Source organism: Dendrobium catenatum, unplaced genomic scaffold (genome assembly GCF_001605985.2).
Source record: "Dendrobium catenatum unplaced genomic scaffold, ASM160598v2 fragScaff_scaffold_133, whole genome shotgun sequence".
Taxonomy (NCBI): domain Eukaryota; kingdom Viridiplantae; phylum Streptophyta; class Magnoliopsida; order Asparagales; family Orchidaceae; genus Dendrobium; species Dendrobium catenatum.
The window spans coordinates 9743336-9760022 of record NW_021318595.1 but is presented as its reverse complement, the minus strand read 5'-3'; the positions used below and the strand labels follow the sequence as shown (position 1 = coordinate 9760022).

Here is a 16687-nt window from a genome sequence, read left to right as displayed (position 1 = left end):
CATGTGCATTCTAGCAATACCTATTCACCACTACGTTCTTATAGTGCAGATTTGCTTAGGTTTGTTTATCCCCTTAGTCGGTTATTCGTTGCTATTCAACTTCGCATGTTTTGCCTAATAGGTAGTTTTGAACAAGTCACTAAATAACTTATTCACCTCCTTCAACGAAATCCCATTCCAAATTACAACTCATCGCCATCATGATGACAGGAGCTTCCTCGTCGAGGGGTAGCCATCTTTCTTCCTTTCGCAGGCTTCTTCTGCGAAATCCTGTAAATCTTCCAAACTGTAAGATTAAGTAAATTATGAAATTTATGCAAAAAGAGGAAAATAGAGGATTTAACTCGTGAGATTTAACATGTTCCATAAATGTTGTTTGATATAATTTAGCATAATCCTCTCATATCATGCATAAATTCTGTTTCCAAACAGCCCTTAGCTTTGCGATGGCAATTTGGTTAGCTAATAAAGTTAACATCATTGCAATTGGATAATGTTCTAGATCCAAAGTGGTGCCTGAACGGCTGAACTCCACCCTACGCCACGACAAATCCCGGTCCACCCAAAAAACGCACCTCATCTTTTTTTCCTTCACCACTGCGTTCCGCACAGCAAAAGCTGAAAATTAATTCACATTGAATCACCATGATATAAAGTTGATGCCTGTAATAATGAAGAGCCAGCTTTTCCAATTTAATAATTAAGCAAAGTACTCATAGGGAGGCTTCACCAATACACTGATGGTCAATATTTCCCTTTCACGATCCGACATTGTGCAGTCATTTATTTAGCCATTACGTCACTACAGTCCTTTTCACAATCAAAATTTTTAACCACTCATCTCAATTCACCAAGACTTTCCATAGCAAATTAACAAATCTCGTTCACCCATGGAGGAGAAGGCACCGCCGGCGCAGAAGATTAATGCCATTCTCCTCGTTTTAGTGATTGGCTTGTCTTCAACTTGACGTTCACAACGGCGAGGCCAATGTTCAAGCCAACTCCGGCTGCAAGGCTTTACCACAATACGTGGCAACGTCCGGCTGCAAGGCTCTTCCGCAATATGTTGCAGTCATGCGCTGCGGGTGATTTGGTGTTCGACGCCTTGATGGCATCTCAACCCGAAAACTCAATTTCCACTTCAATTTGCAATAAAACTAAAAATGCCAATAATTTTTTTCCAATCGAATTTTATTATGTATCCGAGTTAATTTGAACTCTAAACTTCCTACTGGAATATGGGTTGCAAGGGTTTGCATGGTGATTTTTTCATAAATTTGAATATGAGAATCTATCTTCACTTTGTTACAAATGTGGGAGAATAGGACATATTGATTCAGTTTGTCCTTATGTTGAAGAAATATCCTTCCATCTCAAATCATACCAACAATCCTTATGGTCCTTGGATGCAAGTGAAATTCAAAAGCAAAGAAATCAGTGAGAAATCATTTAATTCCTAAGATATTTCAGCTTCTATAAAATCTGGAACGGTCCTCTTCTATGAACCAGATAGAAATACTCAAGCTTTGATAGACGGGAAAGGTCTAATCAGATGGTATATCATTGTTGAAGATGCAGGTTTCATTTGCGCTAACGAAGAAGTTGCTGATTTCACGAAGGAACAAAAGTGGATGGTTAATCAGAATTCGAAAATCAAAAGCTAATCCCAACTTAATCCACTGGGATTCTGGTTTTTAACAAATCCTTTTAATGCTTTGCTGAGGTGGATATATGGGAAGCTAGTTGTGTTAGAAGGAAATAATGAGATTGGAACTGAAATTGTTGAAAATCTGGACATTCACAAATCAATTTTGAAAGTTCAAAAACTTGAGATGGTAGCTGATCCTCCGGCTAATTAAAATTTCTGCTCACAAATTCAAAAAGACAAGTTGTTGTATTCACGACAAGTATCACTGCTAGACGGGTTCTCTACTGAGCCGAGCTTCACTTCTCCAACAAATCCCACCAGTATATTCTGGAGCGCTGAAAAGAAGGATGTTCAAAATTTCGGCCTTGACTCCTACAAAGCACCGATTCTACTCATGATGCAGTAATTCAGGAACTGTAACCAACTGATTTTACACAGATACTTGGCGGCTTGATACTAGTGTATAACTGGTAATTTACACTCATACTACACTCCTTGACTTCTTCTCTTCTTCCATCAGCTATTATTTGAATTTTAAAAAGTACCATTCTTACAAAAAGACAACATGCAGAATTCTTAAGTAATGATTCCTACCGTGCTACAAAGCTTTTTATTCAAGAAACTTCAAGAGCATGTGACCGGTGAAAGATTTACCTAGAAGAAAGATGGCTGAACACAAAGAGTAAGAATGGTGGGAAAGGTTTCTTCTTCCCTTTTAGCTCACTAATATGAAGGAGTCTTCCGTGGAATAGCTTACAAATCGGATTATTATTGAAGATAGAGAATATGATCTTAAAGTTTGGTATAACTTATACCACAAACTTTTGGAATTTATATTGAAATATAATTTATTTATTAGATGGTATTCCTCTTTTCCTAGTTTAATTTGTTTTTTAAACTTTGCATAATGTGTAGAGGATCTTTACTAATTCTTATCTCTAACTGGATGGAAACTCTGGGATACTAATCAACCTTCGGTTGTCTTATATTTTGGTATCCCTGCATCTCAACAGTTTCAAAATAGGAGTTAGTGGATTTCATTACAATTACAATAAGTTCAAATTAACAAATTACATTTTAATAAGGTCCCTTTTATTTATTAAAAAAACTATCATTTAGTTTTTTTTACTAGTCTGTATTAGGCTATCTACTTTTTTCTAATGCAATTTATGCATTTTCTCAAAAAAGAAAAAAAATCGAATTTTATTTCTAATATAAAAAGAAATCTTAGAAATTTTTTTTCATTCTTTATTTTATATTTTTTAATTATATATTTATATTTTATCAATTTTAAATCTATTATAATTTAATTATATATATATATATATATATATATATAATATATATATATATATATATATTTATATATATATATATATATTTTTGCTCATAAAAAATTTTGGGATTTAACTTGTTTGTATTTGGTTGATTTTTTGTTTTTTTTTTTTTTGAAGTGTTGCAGTACCGATATCTTAAATATGTATGAGAATTTTATCTATTTTTTATGTTAATGTTTACTTAAAAAAATAATTACATAAAAATATTTTAATTTTTAAAAATAATGTGTTTGTAAATTATTATTTCTTAATTATTAATTATAAAATTTTACACTTAAATATTTAAAATTACTAATAAATTTTTAAATAAAAAATTATATTGGCGAATGATCACACTATTTTTTTTTGAATCCAAAGCATAAAAGCTTTATCGGTGAAGAAATCTAAAGAAATTATTACAACCTACAATCATCGGACTCCTTTAACAAATTGATAAAGGAAGGAGGGATTTTATTTATATCTAGAGTATCCCAACAAACAGAACTAATACAAGCATCGTTAGCACAGAGATCTGCTAACTTATTATTATCCCGTTCCACACAATTGAAAAAAACATAATGAAAATCTTTGTTGAAAGAAATGTCTTTCAGATCTTCTCCGCCCTTATCCACCATTCCTTTGATGTAATTCATTGCATTCTTGTTGTCCTCTTCAATGATCAAACCTTTATATTCATACATCCAATCCTTAATTTCTGATTTGATCGAAATGATTGCATGTAGCTTCATATCCGCTGCATTCTAGTGAACATAAGACTTACCAAAAGCCTTAAGTAATCTGCCTTGTTCGTCCTTGAAAACTCCTCCAATTCCAGCTTTGTAATTCTTGAAAAGAGCTGCATCTATACTAACTTTGATCTAATCAGGTGGAGGAGGATGCCAAGTATTGGACAACCAATTCGGTTGATTGACATCCTCAATACCTGAATTTATACAAGTAAAATTCTTAATGACTGCAGAAATACTAACAGTATTGGATGCTATTATCAGAGGACTGGTATTCTTCCTTTCGTGAACATACAGATTTCTTGCATTCCAGGAATAGTATACTACATTGCAATAAAATTTTGCTATCCATTTACTACTTTTATCCATCCAATCACAGCAATCTTTTATTGAGTTCATAGTTGGAATCCTGAACCCCGAACTGTTTAAGATCCCAATGACTTCCTTGAGTTTACAGCAACCGGCTGCTATATGATTAAAGTTTTCTATTTCTTCACAGCCTCTAGGACAATTTTCATATTCCTGTAACCTTCTATAACAGAGAAAATGATTGGTAGGAATGGCTTTATTAAAAAGCCTCCACCAAAACAGAAATATTCTCTGATTAAGTTTAAATTTCTCGAATCCTTTCCAAACAGCTTCAGAATTGTAGTCTTTTATCATTGCTTCCGATGCTATAGCTGCAATTGTCTTCCCAGAAAACTTTTGTATTAGTTCTAGCTTGTCTTCTCCTCTGTTAGGATATATTCTAATGGATTTAATAAAAGGAATAAAATCCATTCCAAAATATTTTTGTAATTCCATATTATCCCATTCTCCATTGTTTATAAAAGTATCAACTGATAGATCGAAATCTACCAATGAATTAACAAATATTGGCTATTTCTCAAGGTTCTTATCCAGCAACTATATGTCTTTGAAAGCTTGGATAGATTTACCGTCACCAACTGACCATTTTACAATTGGTTTCAAATATTTCTCTCCGTTGCAAAGAATTCTCCAAGTTTCTGATCTCCCTCTTCTAGCTGCATCTCTTTCATTGATTTTTCCATATTTTGGGAATAGAAATTTGTGAATTAAAGAGTCTTTTTGTTGCTCATACTTCCATGCTATTGGCACTCAAAGGTCCAGAATTATTTAAACATGAATTGATGCAAAGTCCACCTAATTCTTTTGGTTTGAACATAACTTCCTAATTAACATAATGAAGACCGGCACTTCCATCATTCTTATTCCATATGAACCTTCTATATAGCTTTTCCACTTTAGTCAAGACTTTTTTTGGGACCAATGAGAGAGTTGAGTGAAATGTGGGAATAGATAGTAAAACTGATTTAACTAATGTAATCGTTCCTGCCATAGAAAGGAACTTGCATCCCCAAACTCCAATCTTGCTATTTGTTCTGTCAACAATGAATTATAAGTCAGCACTTTTTGATCTTCTTAAAACAATTTTAGTCTCCGAATAATTGAATTCCCGAACCTCCTTGAATTTCATTAAACTGCAGATTTTTTCCTCTTCCTTCTCCCTACAGCTTTTTCGAACAGAATGCCAGACTTGATCAAGTTCACACTTTGGCCCATCCAATCACAAAAATCCGTGATTAAGCTTTTGACTTTCTTCATTCTTGCTTCAGAGAAAATTATTATGTCATCTGCATAAAGCAGATGAGATATTTTTTATCCCCTTGAATTAATACCTATGCCAATTTTAACTTCTTTCTGAATGAAATCATTGGAGAAGAGTTGAGCACACATGATAAACAAAAATGGAGATAACGGGCATCCCTGACGAAATCCACACTTGGCCTCAATCCAATTAATAGAACTCTATTAATAGACAAAGAATACCTTGGATTAAGCACACGGTCAACAATAAGATTAGCAAAGCATGTTGGAAATCCGAAATAATCCAAAATTTTTATCAATGTAGGCCATCCCATTGAATCTTATGCTTGTTCCATATCTATCTTATAGGAGACTAATCCCTTTTTTGATTTTGAATACCTGAACTTATTGAAGATTTCTTTAGCTACCAGTACATAATCATAAAGAGTTCTACCCCTAAAAAATGCAGTCTGTTCTTCTGTAATTAACTTGTGAATAACAAGTGACATTCTGTTCATGATCATCTTTGCTACGATCTTGTAAACCGAATTACGGAGGCTAATGGGTCTATAATTTGATGGACATAAAGGATTTTTTATTTTTGGAATTAATACTATGATAGTATCTTTCCATTTATCATTCGTCCTTCCATTTATAAAAAATGATTCATTGCCTAATCACACTGTTCATAGGCAACCAATTGACGAAAAAATTGGCATTCCATTAGGGCATTATAGCGACACTATAAACTCAATTTACCGAACGACTGATGAAGGCCTTACAATGTGCTGCGACTTCCTTAGCATTGTAAGTGCAAAATGCCTAACCACTAGCTCATTAGTTGTAGAGTGCGTCGAAGATGTGAGCTTGTTTAATAGTTTCATGACTTTGTTTTCCTTTGGGCGGGCTAATTTGTAGTCAGTTTTGCTCTGTTTTCTAAACTTTTTGCGTTCTTCAGATTTATTGGCTTTTGCAGATGGTATTTGCATTTTTCAAAATCTTAATCTGTGACATGCTAGTGTATATTTGTGCTCTAACATTAGAACAATAATGAAGAACAAGAATGAAGAGATGGCCTACTTTCTCAAGTCAGTTGATTAAGCACTTGAGCCTCAGTCAAGTGATGTTGGATTTAAAGATCCGCATAAATAGATTTGTATTATTTAATATAACTCAATAATAATAATAATAATAATAATAATACCAGGTTAAATCTTTCAAAAGACCCCTTTTTCAAAACTTTTTACACCAAGGTATCATGTTTCGGCAGCAGGACTGAAGGCGGACCCCTCTAAAGGCCATACAGAGCTGGCCAGTGCCGCAATCATTCATGAACATTCAGAGGTTCCATGACCTTGCCTCATTCTACAGAGGATTTATCTAGAATTTTAGAACAATAGCCACCCCCATGATAGAAATTTTGCGCTATGATCGATTTCAATGGAACGAGGCTTTCCAGGTCAGCTTCGAGTCGCTGAAACAACAATTATCAACGGCCCCAACACTTGTGCTTCTCAACTTCAATCAAGTCTTTGAGGTGGATTGTGATGCCTCCAATGTTGGCATTGGAGCAATTCTAAGCCCGGGGGGTCATCCAATTGCATTCTGCAGCGATAAATTGAATGACACCTGTCAAAAGTATTCCACTTATGTTAAAGAATCTTATGATATAGTCAGAGCTCTCCATCATTGGAACCATTGTCTCCTTGCTAACGAGTTCGTCCTCTTCTCTGACAACGAAACTTTTTGTTTCCTCAGTAGTCAAAAGAAATTAAAAGTGAGGCACGCCATGTGGTCTGAGTTTTTATCTTCCTTCCATTTTGTCCTCAAGCAAAAAACTACTAGGATCAATCAAATTGCTAACGCACTTAGTCGAAGACACCGTCTTTTACAGAACTTAGAAACTAAGATTGTGGGATTTGAACTAATAAAAGTTTAATACGATGTTGATGCCAACTTCAAGATAATCTGGAGCAAGTGCCAAGCAGGCCCTTCCAAACTATTCCACATTAAGGAAGGTTTCCTCTTCTTCAACAAGCATCTATTCATTCCCCAGTTCTCTACCCGCTTAGCTTTGATTTGCGGATGTAACGAAGGCGGGATAGCTGGTCACGTTGGCAGAGATAAGAGCCTAGCCAAACTGACAGAAACTTTTTACTAGCCATCACATAAGCGTGATGTGGGAAAATGAGTTTGAAGTTGTTGTATTTATCGTCGAGCAACGACTACAACCTTGAATGATGGGTTATATTTACCCTTTCTATTACCTCATTAACCATGGACAGACATCAGCCTTGATTCTGTTGTAGGCCTACCCCGCACCCAAAGAAATAAAGACTCCATTATAATCGTGGTTGATAGGTTTTCCAAAATGGCACACTTTGTGCCGTGCAATAAAACCTTAGATGCTACCACATTGCTAATTTATTTTTTTGAGAGATTGTCCAACACCATGGAATTCCTCAAAGAATCACCTTTGATAGAGATGCTAAGTTTTTAAGACACTTTTGGAGAATACTTTGGGAAAAATCGGGAACACGACTACAATATACATCGGCTGCTCATCCTCAAACTGATGGGCAAATAAAAATTGTTAATCATAGCTTAGGAAACTTGTTGTGATATTTTGTAGGCAAAAACAAATGCCAATGGGATTTAATCCTAGCACAGATTGACTTCTCTTTCAACCGATCCATCAATCAATCTACTAGTAAGAGTCCCTTTGATATTGTATATGGGTGTAATCCCATCACTCTGCTTGATGTAATTCCATATGTGCAGCTCATCTCATACTCGAAGGATGGAAAACAACGGTGTATTAAGATCAAAAGATTGCATAAACAAGTTCAAGACGCCATTGAAAAACAAAATTCTAAATATCAGCAATAAGCCAACAAATCATGAAAAAAATGATATGTTTAAAGAAGGAGATATGGTCTGGATTCGACTTAGAAAGGAGAGGTTCTCCCCTAGAGATTTTAGCAAACTCCAACATAAAGCCGATGGCCAATCTAGAGTAAAAAAGAAAATAAATGACAACGCCTACCAAATTGATCTTCCTGACAATTACAACGTCTCTGCTACTTTTAATGTGGCTGATCTTACACCTCATTATGATCTTGAAACTCTTCCAATCCCGAAAGAATGACATCGGAGCTGTACTACTTATTTTCTTTATTTTTGTGATGTAGAAATAACCCAAAGCTTATTTCCTCTATTTTTACTTTATATCGATTCATGTAGCATACACTACCTAAGGTTCTGTATAAATGGTATAATATTAAAAAAGAGGAGCAGCTTTTGGCCTTGCATAAATTATCAGTTTAGAGATGTCTCCTGTATCCTGAGTCATGTAGCTCAGGTAGTGGTGTTTTCTATCATGTATCCTGAATTCTTGTGACTATTTTGGTGTTTTCTGCATTGGCAAACCTTTGCGTGGTTCGTCCGTTTTCTTGAAGGTCGATCTCCGTTCTGAGGTGAGGTGCCTTCACTCTTGCCGGTCGGGCTCATTCCCAAAGGATGCCTTAGTTTTTTTTTTTTTTTTTTTTGAGGATTGCAAAGATGCATTAAGAACTAAAGGAAACAGTAACAACAAGTCAAAGAAAAGCAGCCTCATATTCCTTCTTCAAAAGACATGATAGGGAAGAAGGAATATCAGGAGAAGAAATATAATCAAAACAGAAATCATTCTTCAATGCAAGAGTTGCACATAAATCTGCAGCTTTATTACCATTCCTGTCTGTATGTTGAAAAATCACCTTATTGAAGTCGTGTAAGAAGTAAAGATTCTCTGCGTCTTGACCAGCAGCAGTATTCTTCACGACAGAGTTATGTAGAAAATTGATAACATTGTAGTTATCCCCCTCTATAATCAGTCCTTTACAGTTAAGTTTCCAATCATGAATGTAATCCTTCAAAGCATAGACTGCTTCCAATTCTAATTGATTGATGTCCCAATGTAATATCTTCTTCCCAAATGCAAGAAGTAAATTGCCTGTAGAATCCCTTGCTGCACCACCAAAGAGTCCAGGAGTGATGCATCAACATTAAATTTAATCCAATCTAGTGGTGGAGGATGCCAAGTAGCACCGAACTCCCTTAGGAGGTTAACATCCCAGTTAACTAGAAATGGAAACTTGTTGGTGGCAACAAAGATCACATTTGCAGCAATCACAGAAACAGGGGATATAGAATTGCAATGCTTTTTGTCGTTTCTACGGTTCCAGGAATAATAAACTGCCGTGCAGAATAGCCTAACACTATCTGATCCTTTACAGGAAAGCATTTTAAGATGTTGGAAGCAATCTTCAAGAGAGCTAAGTACTGGAATGTAGAATCCCCAAGTTCTCAATTTATTCAATATCTCAGTTAGAGACTTACATTGAATTAAAATATGCTCGCAGGTTTCAATATCCAGGCAACCATAAGCACAAAGATCATTAGTAGTTAGCTTCCTGTGTTTCAAGAACTCATTCGTTGGAATGGAAAACCTGCTCAAACGCCACCAAAAGAGTTCAACCCTTGGCTTAAGTTTCAACTTACGAAGCCATATAGCAAAGCCATGATCTTCAAAGGTCTTCTGATACTTAATCACTTCTGCGTAAGCCAATGAAGTGATTGATTTGCCTGAATGTTGGTAAAGAAGATCCATACTGTCTTTGTCATCATTATGAATAATACTATGTGCAACAATGAGGTTAACTAAATATGGGTTGAAGTAACAGTTAAGTTCGGTATGATTCCAGTGACCGTCAAAGAGAAAATTCTGCAATGTAAGATTTTCCAAACCAATACAATCAGCTAGCATTGGCCATTTATTAAAATTTTTATCAAGGAGCCAAATATCATCCATCACACTAATGTTAGCACCATTGGAAATTTTCCATCTGATGATAGTCTCAAGGAATGAAACTCCATTGGAGATTATGGATCTGGCAGCGGAGTGTCCCTGTTTAGACTTACCATTCCATATATCCGAAGCATGTTTAGCAGTCAAGCATTTGAACAAAAGAGAGGAAGGATTTTGATAAAGTCTCCAAGCTAAGCAGGCACGTAAGGGCCCAACTCTTTTAACTAAAGAGTGCATACCCAGTCCTCCATGATTTCTCGGTATACACAAGTCATCCCAAGCGATGTAATGCAGTCCCTTGTTATCTTTATTCTGATGCCAAATGAAGTCACGGTAGATACGGTCCAAATCATAAAGTATTTTCTTAGGGATTAAGGAGTGAGTAGAGACAAAGGTAGGAAGTGAAAGCAGGGATGATTTTGCTAGAATTAGCCTACCATCCATAGAAAGGAACCGAGCTCCCCAAGAATTGAGTTTATCTAAAGCATGATCAATAACAAATTGATAGTCATTCCTTGCCAGCCTTTTCAAAGCAATTTTAATGCCAAGATAGTGAAACTCTTTGACAATTTTAAAACCAGTTTTTTTACCAATCTTACGTTTCAGAGATTGGTTAGTAGAATTCCCAAAGATAATTTGTGATTTTCTCTGGTTTACGTCTTGCCCAGTCCATCCGCAATATTCATTGATTAAATTCATCATTACACGAAGCTGAAAGACGGAGGCTTTTCCAAACAGCAAAACGTCATCAGCATAAAGCAAATGAGTGATTTTAAGAGCTCTATTGGATGTATGGATGCCAATTTGAAGACCTCTTTGCTGAATTAAGCTAGAAAGAAGCTGAGAGCACATAATAAAAAGGTAAGGTGACATGGGGCAACCTTGTCGAAAGCCACCCTTGGCTTCAATCCATCTTGTTCCTTTGCCATTCAGAAGAATAGTGAATCGAACTCCGGTGACGCATTCCAGAATAAGGTTAGAGAAACTCTCCGGGAACCCAAACCAGAGAAGAACATTCTCCAATGTCTTCCAACACATGTTGTCAAAAGCTTGGGCCATGTCAAGCTTGATCGCCATTAAGCCTTTCTTATTTTTTGAAATCCTGAAATTTATTAAAAATTTCTAGAGCCAAGAGGCAGTGATCAGAAATAGATCTGCCCGGAACGTATGCAACTTGCTCCTCAGTGATGAGTTTAGGAATGAAGATCTTGAGTCTATTAACTATCATAGTAGTAGCAATTTTGTAGATAGTTTGACAAAGACTTATAGGGCGAAAATTAGAGGGAGATACCGGAGTATTAATCTTGGGAATAAGAAAGATCAAGGTGTCTTTCCAAGCTCCATTCATGCGTCCAGTGGTGAAAAAATGATTGATAGCTAAAGGATGCCTTAGTTAGCAAAAAAATAGCAAAATAAAATATGTTACACAATAGGCAACCTGAGATCTTTGTAAAGAAAAAAAATCAATTCCATCTTCCCCGGTGCGGCGGAGTAGCTGGGCCCTTCGACACCAAAGAAATATTCCTCTTCCCAAAACTTCCCTCAAGACGAACCTTAAATTTGATGGTACTAAGATGCAAGCTCGCCGGAGCAACCGTGTGGACTCCCCTCCACACTCCCTTGAACCCCCTCCAAGGATCTTCTCCCTCTCTCAAACTCCACCATTTTCTTTCTCCCTTTCAAGTTCTCTCTTCATGTTTTCTCTAGAAGAATGAAGCTACAATGGCTGCCAAAGACACTTTCAATGTATTTGACAAAGCTTAAATAGAAGAGCTCCAAATTAGCTCCTAATTACAACAAACTGACATTACTCTCTAGGATGATATAAATATTATCCTATACGATCAGTATAAATTAAGGTAAATCAGCTAGGATGATTTGGGATGATCAGAAGGTTTCTGTTCATATCATCCAGGTCGATAGGATATCGTCCTATATGAATAGTTCAAATCCGCATATATCATCCAAAACATCGCCCTAAATAAAAGGTGGCCGATGTTGATCGTCCAGGAATAATTAAGGTTTTTTGAACTGATTGTCCCAGTCAATCCTGTGATTGTCCAGGATGATAAGATCAAGCAATCAAACCTTAATTTCTTTTCCTAATTATCATATTAATTTAGGCATAATTATGTTGCATTGTCTAGGATGATGTCTAAACATAAAAGCTACCTAAATAGATATGGTGGCTAATTCTTTCTGATTTGAGCCTATCATCCCAGCTAATACAAAAATCATCCAGGACGATGAGCTTAATGATAGCTGCCTTAACCAAGATGCCCTAATTAGGGTTTCTATTTTTAACTGAAAGTCTAGACCGATTTATGGATCATCCCGAACAATGTGACAAAAAATAGAGAACTTTAAAAAGATTAAATAAGTGAGCCAGGTTACAAGGAAGCATACACCCCTAAAGAAAAAATATATTAATGAAAATTAAAAATAAAACTTGTTATACGAAAACACTAGCCTTGTAAAGTGCACTGTAATCTTAAAATGTTAGTAAACAAAGAATCAAAAATATATTACAAATATAGGTAGACAACAAAAAGTGAGCCATAATATTTGTAATTATTAAAAGCATAAACTCGTAGGCTCGAGTTGCAACAATCTTTCCCTTTTTTATGATGATAAATATTACATGTTCGTTTTACAAAAAAAGAAAAACATATTCTCTTAATCTCCCCCTTACTAGAATAAAAATTAAAAAAATAGGGGAAATTAAAATTTTTGTTCTTTTTATTTTTTTATTTTTTTGAAAAAAATTACAAAAAAAGATCTAAATGCAATAGTACATTCTTCCGCTTTGAAATTATCAAAAAGAGAAGGGGCACAAACAAACAAAATGAACCCTAATAAAAAAGTCTTTAAAATAAGAAAGTTACCTCTTGATTTTTATTTAAAAACTTAGTAAGGAATGTATTGACAAAACATAATCTAGAAAAGATTAGAAATTTAGAAATTATTAATCCAAGCTTAAGTTCTTTTAAAGACTCAAAAACTTTTTAATCCAATATCTAAATCAAAGAATAAATTAAAAAAAAAAACACTAATCTTTTCAAAGATTTTTTCATAAAATATATCTAATAGAAGATTAATGAAAAATTGGTGAATCAAGAATCATGATTTTCAAGCTCAAGTACCAAAAATATCAAAGATTTTCTTCAGCTTTAAGTATTACAATAAAAGTAAGCATACGTTTTGTGGGCTCATTTTATGTCTCTTGTTAGTTGTTTGGAGCACTTTGCACATCTTTTAATATTTTATACACTTTGTATATCTTTCTCAATTTGGCATCATTACACATATTTTGATTTAGCATCATTGGCCACCTTTTTTTAATCAAATATGCTTCCTTTCTCATATTTTAAAAACTAAAACAAACTTATTCTATTGACAAAACGAATTACTTGATTAAGAAAATTATCAGTTGAATTCAACAACTTGCAAAAGATTCCTATGATATACATAAAATATAGGGAGATAAAAAAATTTAATTTCAAAATACAATTTAAAATATGATGGAGATTTTGATTCAAAAGTAGAATAACCTCTATACGAAATAGAGATAGAGAGTCAAAATCATGAGTTTTCTTCCTTTGTCTATTTTTAGAAGGTCAACCCCAACTTATATAAGAATTCAAGAAAATAAGAGGTAAATTTTTCATTTTTAGAAAAAAAAACTTTAAAAATATTTGGTTTTCAAAAAAAGATGGTGATATGTGTGTGTTGATCAGAGAAAACATAAAAAAAAAAGTAAAGACAATATTAAAAATTTAATGAAAAAGAGAAAAAAAGAAATGAAAAAGAATAAAAAAAACACATAAAACAAACAAAAAATGAACAAAAAACATGCATACACAAACAAATAAAAATACAAATAAGGGTTTAAACATCATCTTGCTCGTGGTCTGATGATTCATAAGCTAGGTCTGCCCAGGAGATTTTTTTCTTTTCATTATTTACCCTTTTTATAATTTGCTTAGATTTACCTTTTTTCTCTTGTAGGAAGAGTTCTCTAATTAGGGCACTGCTTTTTCATATGTCCAGGTTTCCAACATCTAAAGCAAATAACATCAGAATAAATTTTAACATTCTTACCATTCTTACCTTTATTCCACTTTTATTGATGCTTATGTTTTAGTGGGCTTTCCAATTTGCTTATTAAGTCATTGCTCTATCACCAACTAAGCCATTTTTCTTCAAGTCTTCAGCATTTAGTATTATCATTTCACCTACATCCAAAAGTTTTTGGCTCAAACTTTGCTTGTGGGCAATGAGTGAGCCAATCTAATTATCAATAGAATAATCATTTAAATTTTTTGATTCACAAATAGCAACAACTTTGGCATCAAATTTATCAAGTTGACAAGGCATAATTTTATAGACTTTTTCAAAGTTTAAAAATTACTAACCTTTTTTTTAAATTGCTTATAGCAAAACTATTATTACCCAAACTAATTATTACAAGAAGATTCCACCTTCAACAATTCAAGAATTGAAGGAGGAACTCTTCCACTAGAGAAATCGTCCCAAAAGAAAGAAGAGAAATGAGCATAGTTAGCACAAAAATTGGCTAACTTATTACAATCCCTATTAACAAATGAAAAAATAAAATGTTGAAAATTATGAAGAAAATCTAAATCCTTAGGATTTAGGAATTCTTCATGATTCCACTTATTCTTTTTTAAAGCATTTTGAAAGATATTGATAACATTTATATTATCTCCTTCAATCACAATACCTTTGGCTTCAAGCATCCAATCTTTAATAAGATCCCTCAAAGATAGAATAGCTAAAAGTTCCTTTTGCGCAATATCCCAATGAATAGTATGAAATCCAAAAGCAGCTAAACCTCTTCCTTTATAGTCTCTGAAAATACCTTCAATGCCAGTACTATTGTTGAGAAAAATAGAAGCATCCACGTTCACTTTGATCCAACCCAGAGGAGGAGGAAGCCAAGAGGATTTAGACAGCTTAAAAAGCTGATTGGCATTCCAGTTCTCACGGATTAAGCCATTTTTAAATGAAGAAATAGATTGGATAACAGCTCTATAAGCTATGACATAGCAGCTATCATCACATCCACCGTGAATCAATTGATTTCTACTTTTATAGCAGTAGAAAATAACAGAGCAAATAAGATTTCCTAAAAAAGGATTGATGTTAGCCAACCTGCTTAAAACCTGATAACAATCCTCCACCGAATCAAACTCTGGAGTACCGAAATTCCATTCCTCCAGTAATTTAAAAACCTTATTTATAAAAAAACATCTTCTAACAATATGGTCTGTATTCTCTGTATCCAAGCATCCTCTAGGACATCCTTCATGATTTATTAACCTCCTGTAAGAGAGCAAGGCAAAGGTAGGAATGGAATTTTTACTAATTCTCCACCAGAACATATCGATTTTTGGTTTTAACTTTAATTTTTTTCTCCATTTATAAGTTTCATCTTCGCTGATAGCATTAAATTTCTTTTCATAGATAATAGCTGCAACAGATTTTCCAGAGATCTTTTTGATACATTCCATTTTGTCTTCAGGTTGGCTTGAATGAATCGGAATAGACAGGATTAAATCAATCAGTAATTTGCCAAAACAAAATTTTAATTTATCAATGTCCCAACTGCCATTTGTAATGAAATCAGAAACTTTGTTGTAATTATTTTCTATAATAGAGACAAAGGTAGACCATTTATCTAGAGTTTTATCAAGAATCCATATATCTTTGAAAGTATCAACATACTCTCCATTTGAAATACTCCATCTGAGCACCGGAAATAAAAAATCAGCACCGTTCTGAATTATCTTCCATGTCGAGGAGGGATTGTTGCGATATATACCATTCCACAGTACATCCCCATATCTAGCTCTTAAAACTCTATTTAAAAGAGTATTTGGCTTCATGATGAAATTGAGAGCATGTTTAGCTCTCAACGGTCCCAATTTCTCAACTTAGGATTGCACTCCATAACCTCCTTTATCTTTAGGCTTACACATATTACTCCATGAAACAAAATGCATTCCATAACTACCATCACTCTTATTCCATAGAAAATCTCTACACGTACATTCTACTTTGTATAAAATACTCAAAGGAATCAAAGAGTGACTAGCTTGATATGTAGCTAACGAGAGAACAGAAGCTTTGATTAAGGTGACTTTGCCCGCAAGAGAAATAAACTTTGTTCCTCAAATGTTCAATTTAGCTGCAGATTTCTCAATAATTTTGTTAAAATACGCTTTGACTAATCTCCTAAGAGCAATTTTAACTCCCAGGTAATCCAGTTCTTTCACCATCTTCATTTTGGTAATTTTGAGTAATGCTTTACAATCCTTTCTTTTAACTGATTTGCTGAAAATGACCGTTGATTTTTTGAAATTTATCTTCTGTCCAGTCCAAGAACAATAATTATTTAAGATTTTGTAAATATTTCTCAAACTAGACTTGTTTGCTCTTGAAAAAATCACAATGTCATCAGCATACATTAAGTGAGAAATTAAAGGACCATTAGAGC

The 16687-nt window shown here is 34.2% G+C and overlaps 1 protein-coding gene across 1 annotated transcript; it reads right to left on the bottom strand.

Annotated features, from left to right (window-relative positions):
• Positions 1-14331: 14331 nt before the first annotated feature.
• Positions 14332-16076, bottom strand: LOC110096170. The gene is made up of 2 exons (XM_020821962.1): positions 14912-16076; positions 14332-14402 (listed from the first exon to the last, which is right to left on the bottom strand). Exons 1-2 carry the CDS (start codon positions 16074-16076, stop codon positions 14332-14334), a joined length of 1236 nt encoding a protein of 411 aa, XP_020677621.1.
• Positions 16077-16687: the final 611 nt, after the last annotated feature.

Bases quoted from the DNA above. Each gene is read 5' to 3' on its own strand.
- LOC110096170 (XM_020821962.1), bottom strand. From the start codon at position 16,076: ATGAAGCCAAATACTCTTTTAAATAGAGTTTTAAGAGCTAGATATGGG. The intron at 14,403-14,911 runs GTATTGTGATTG...TTTTGGATGTAG, and splicing joins TTGGATGCTTGAAGCCAAAG to GTGAAATGATAATACTAAAT.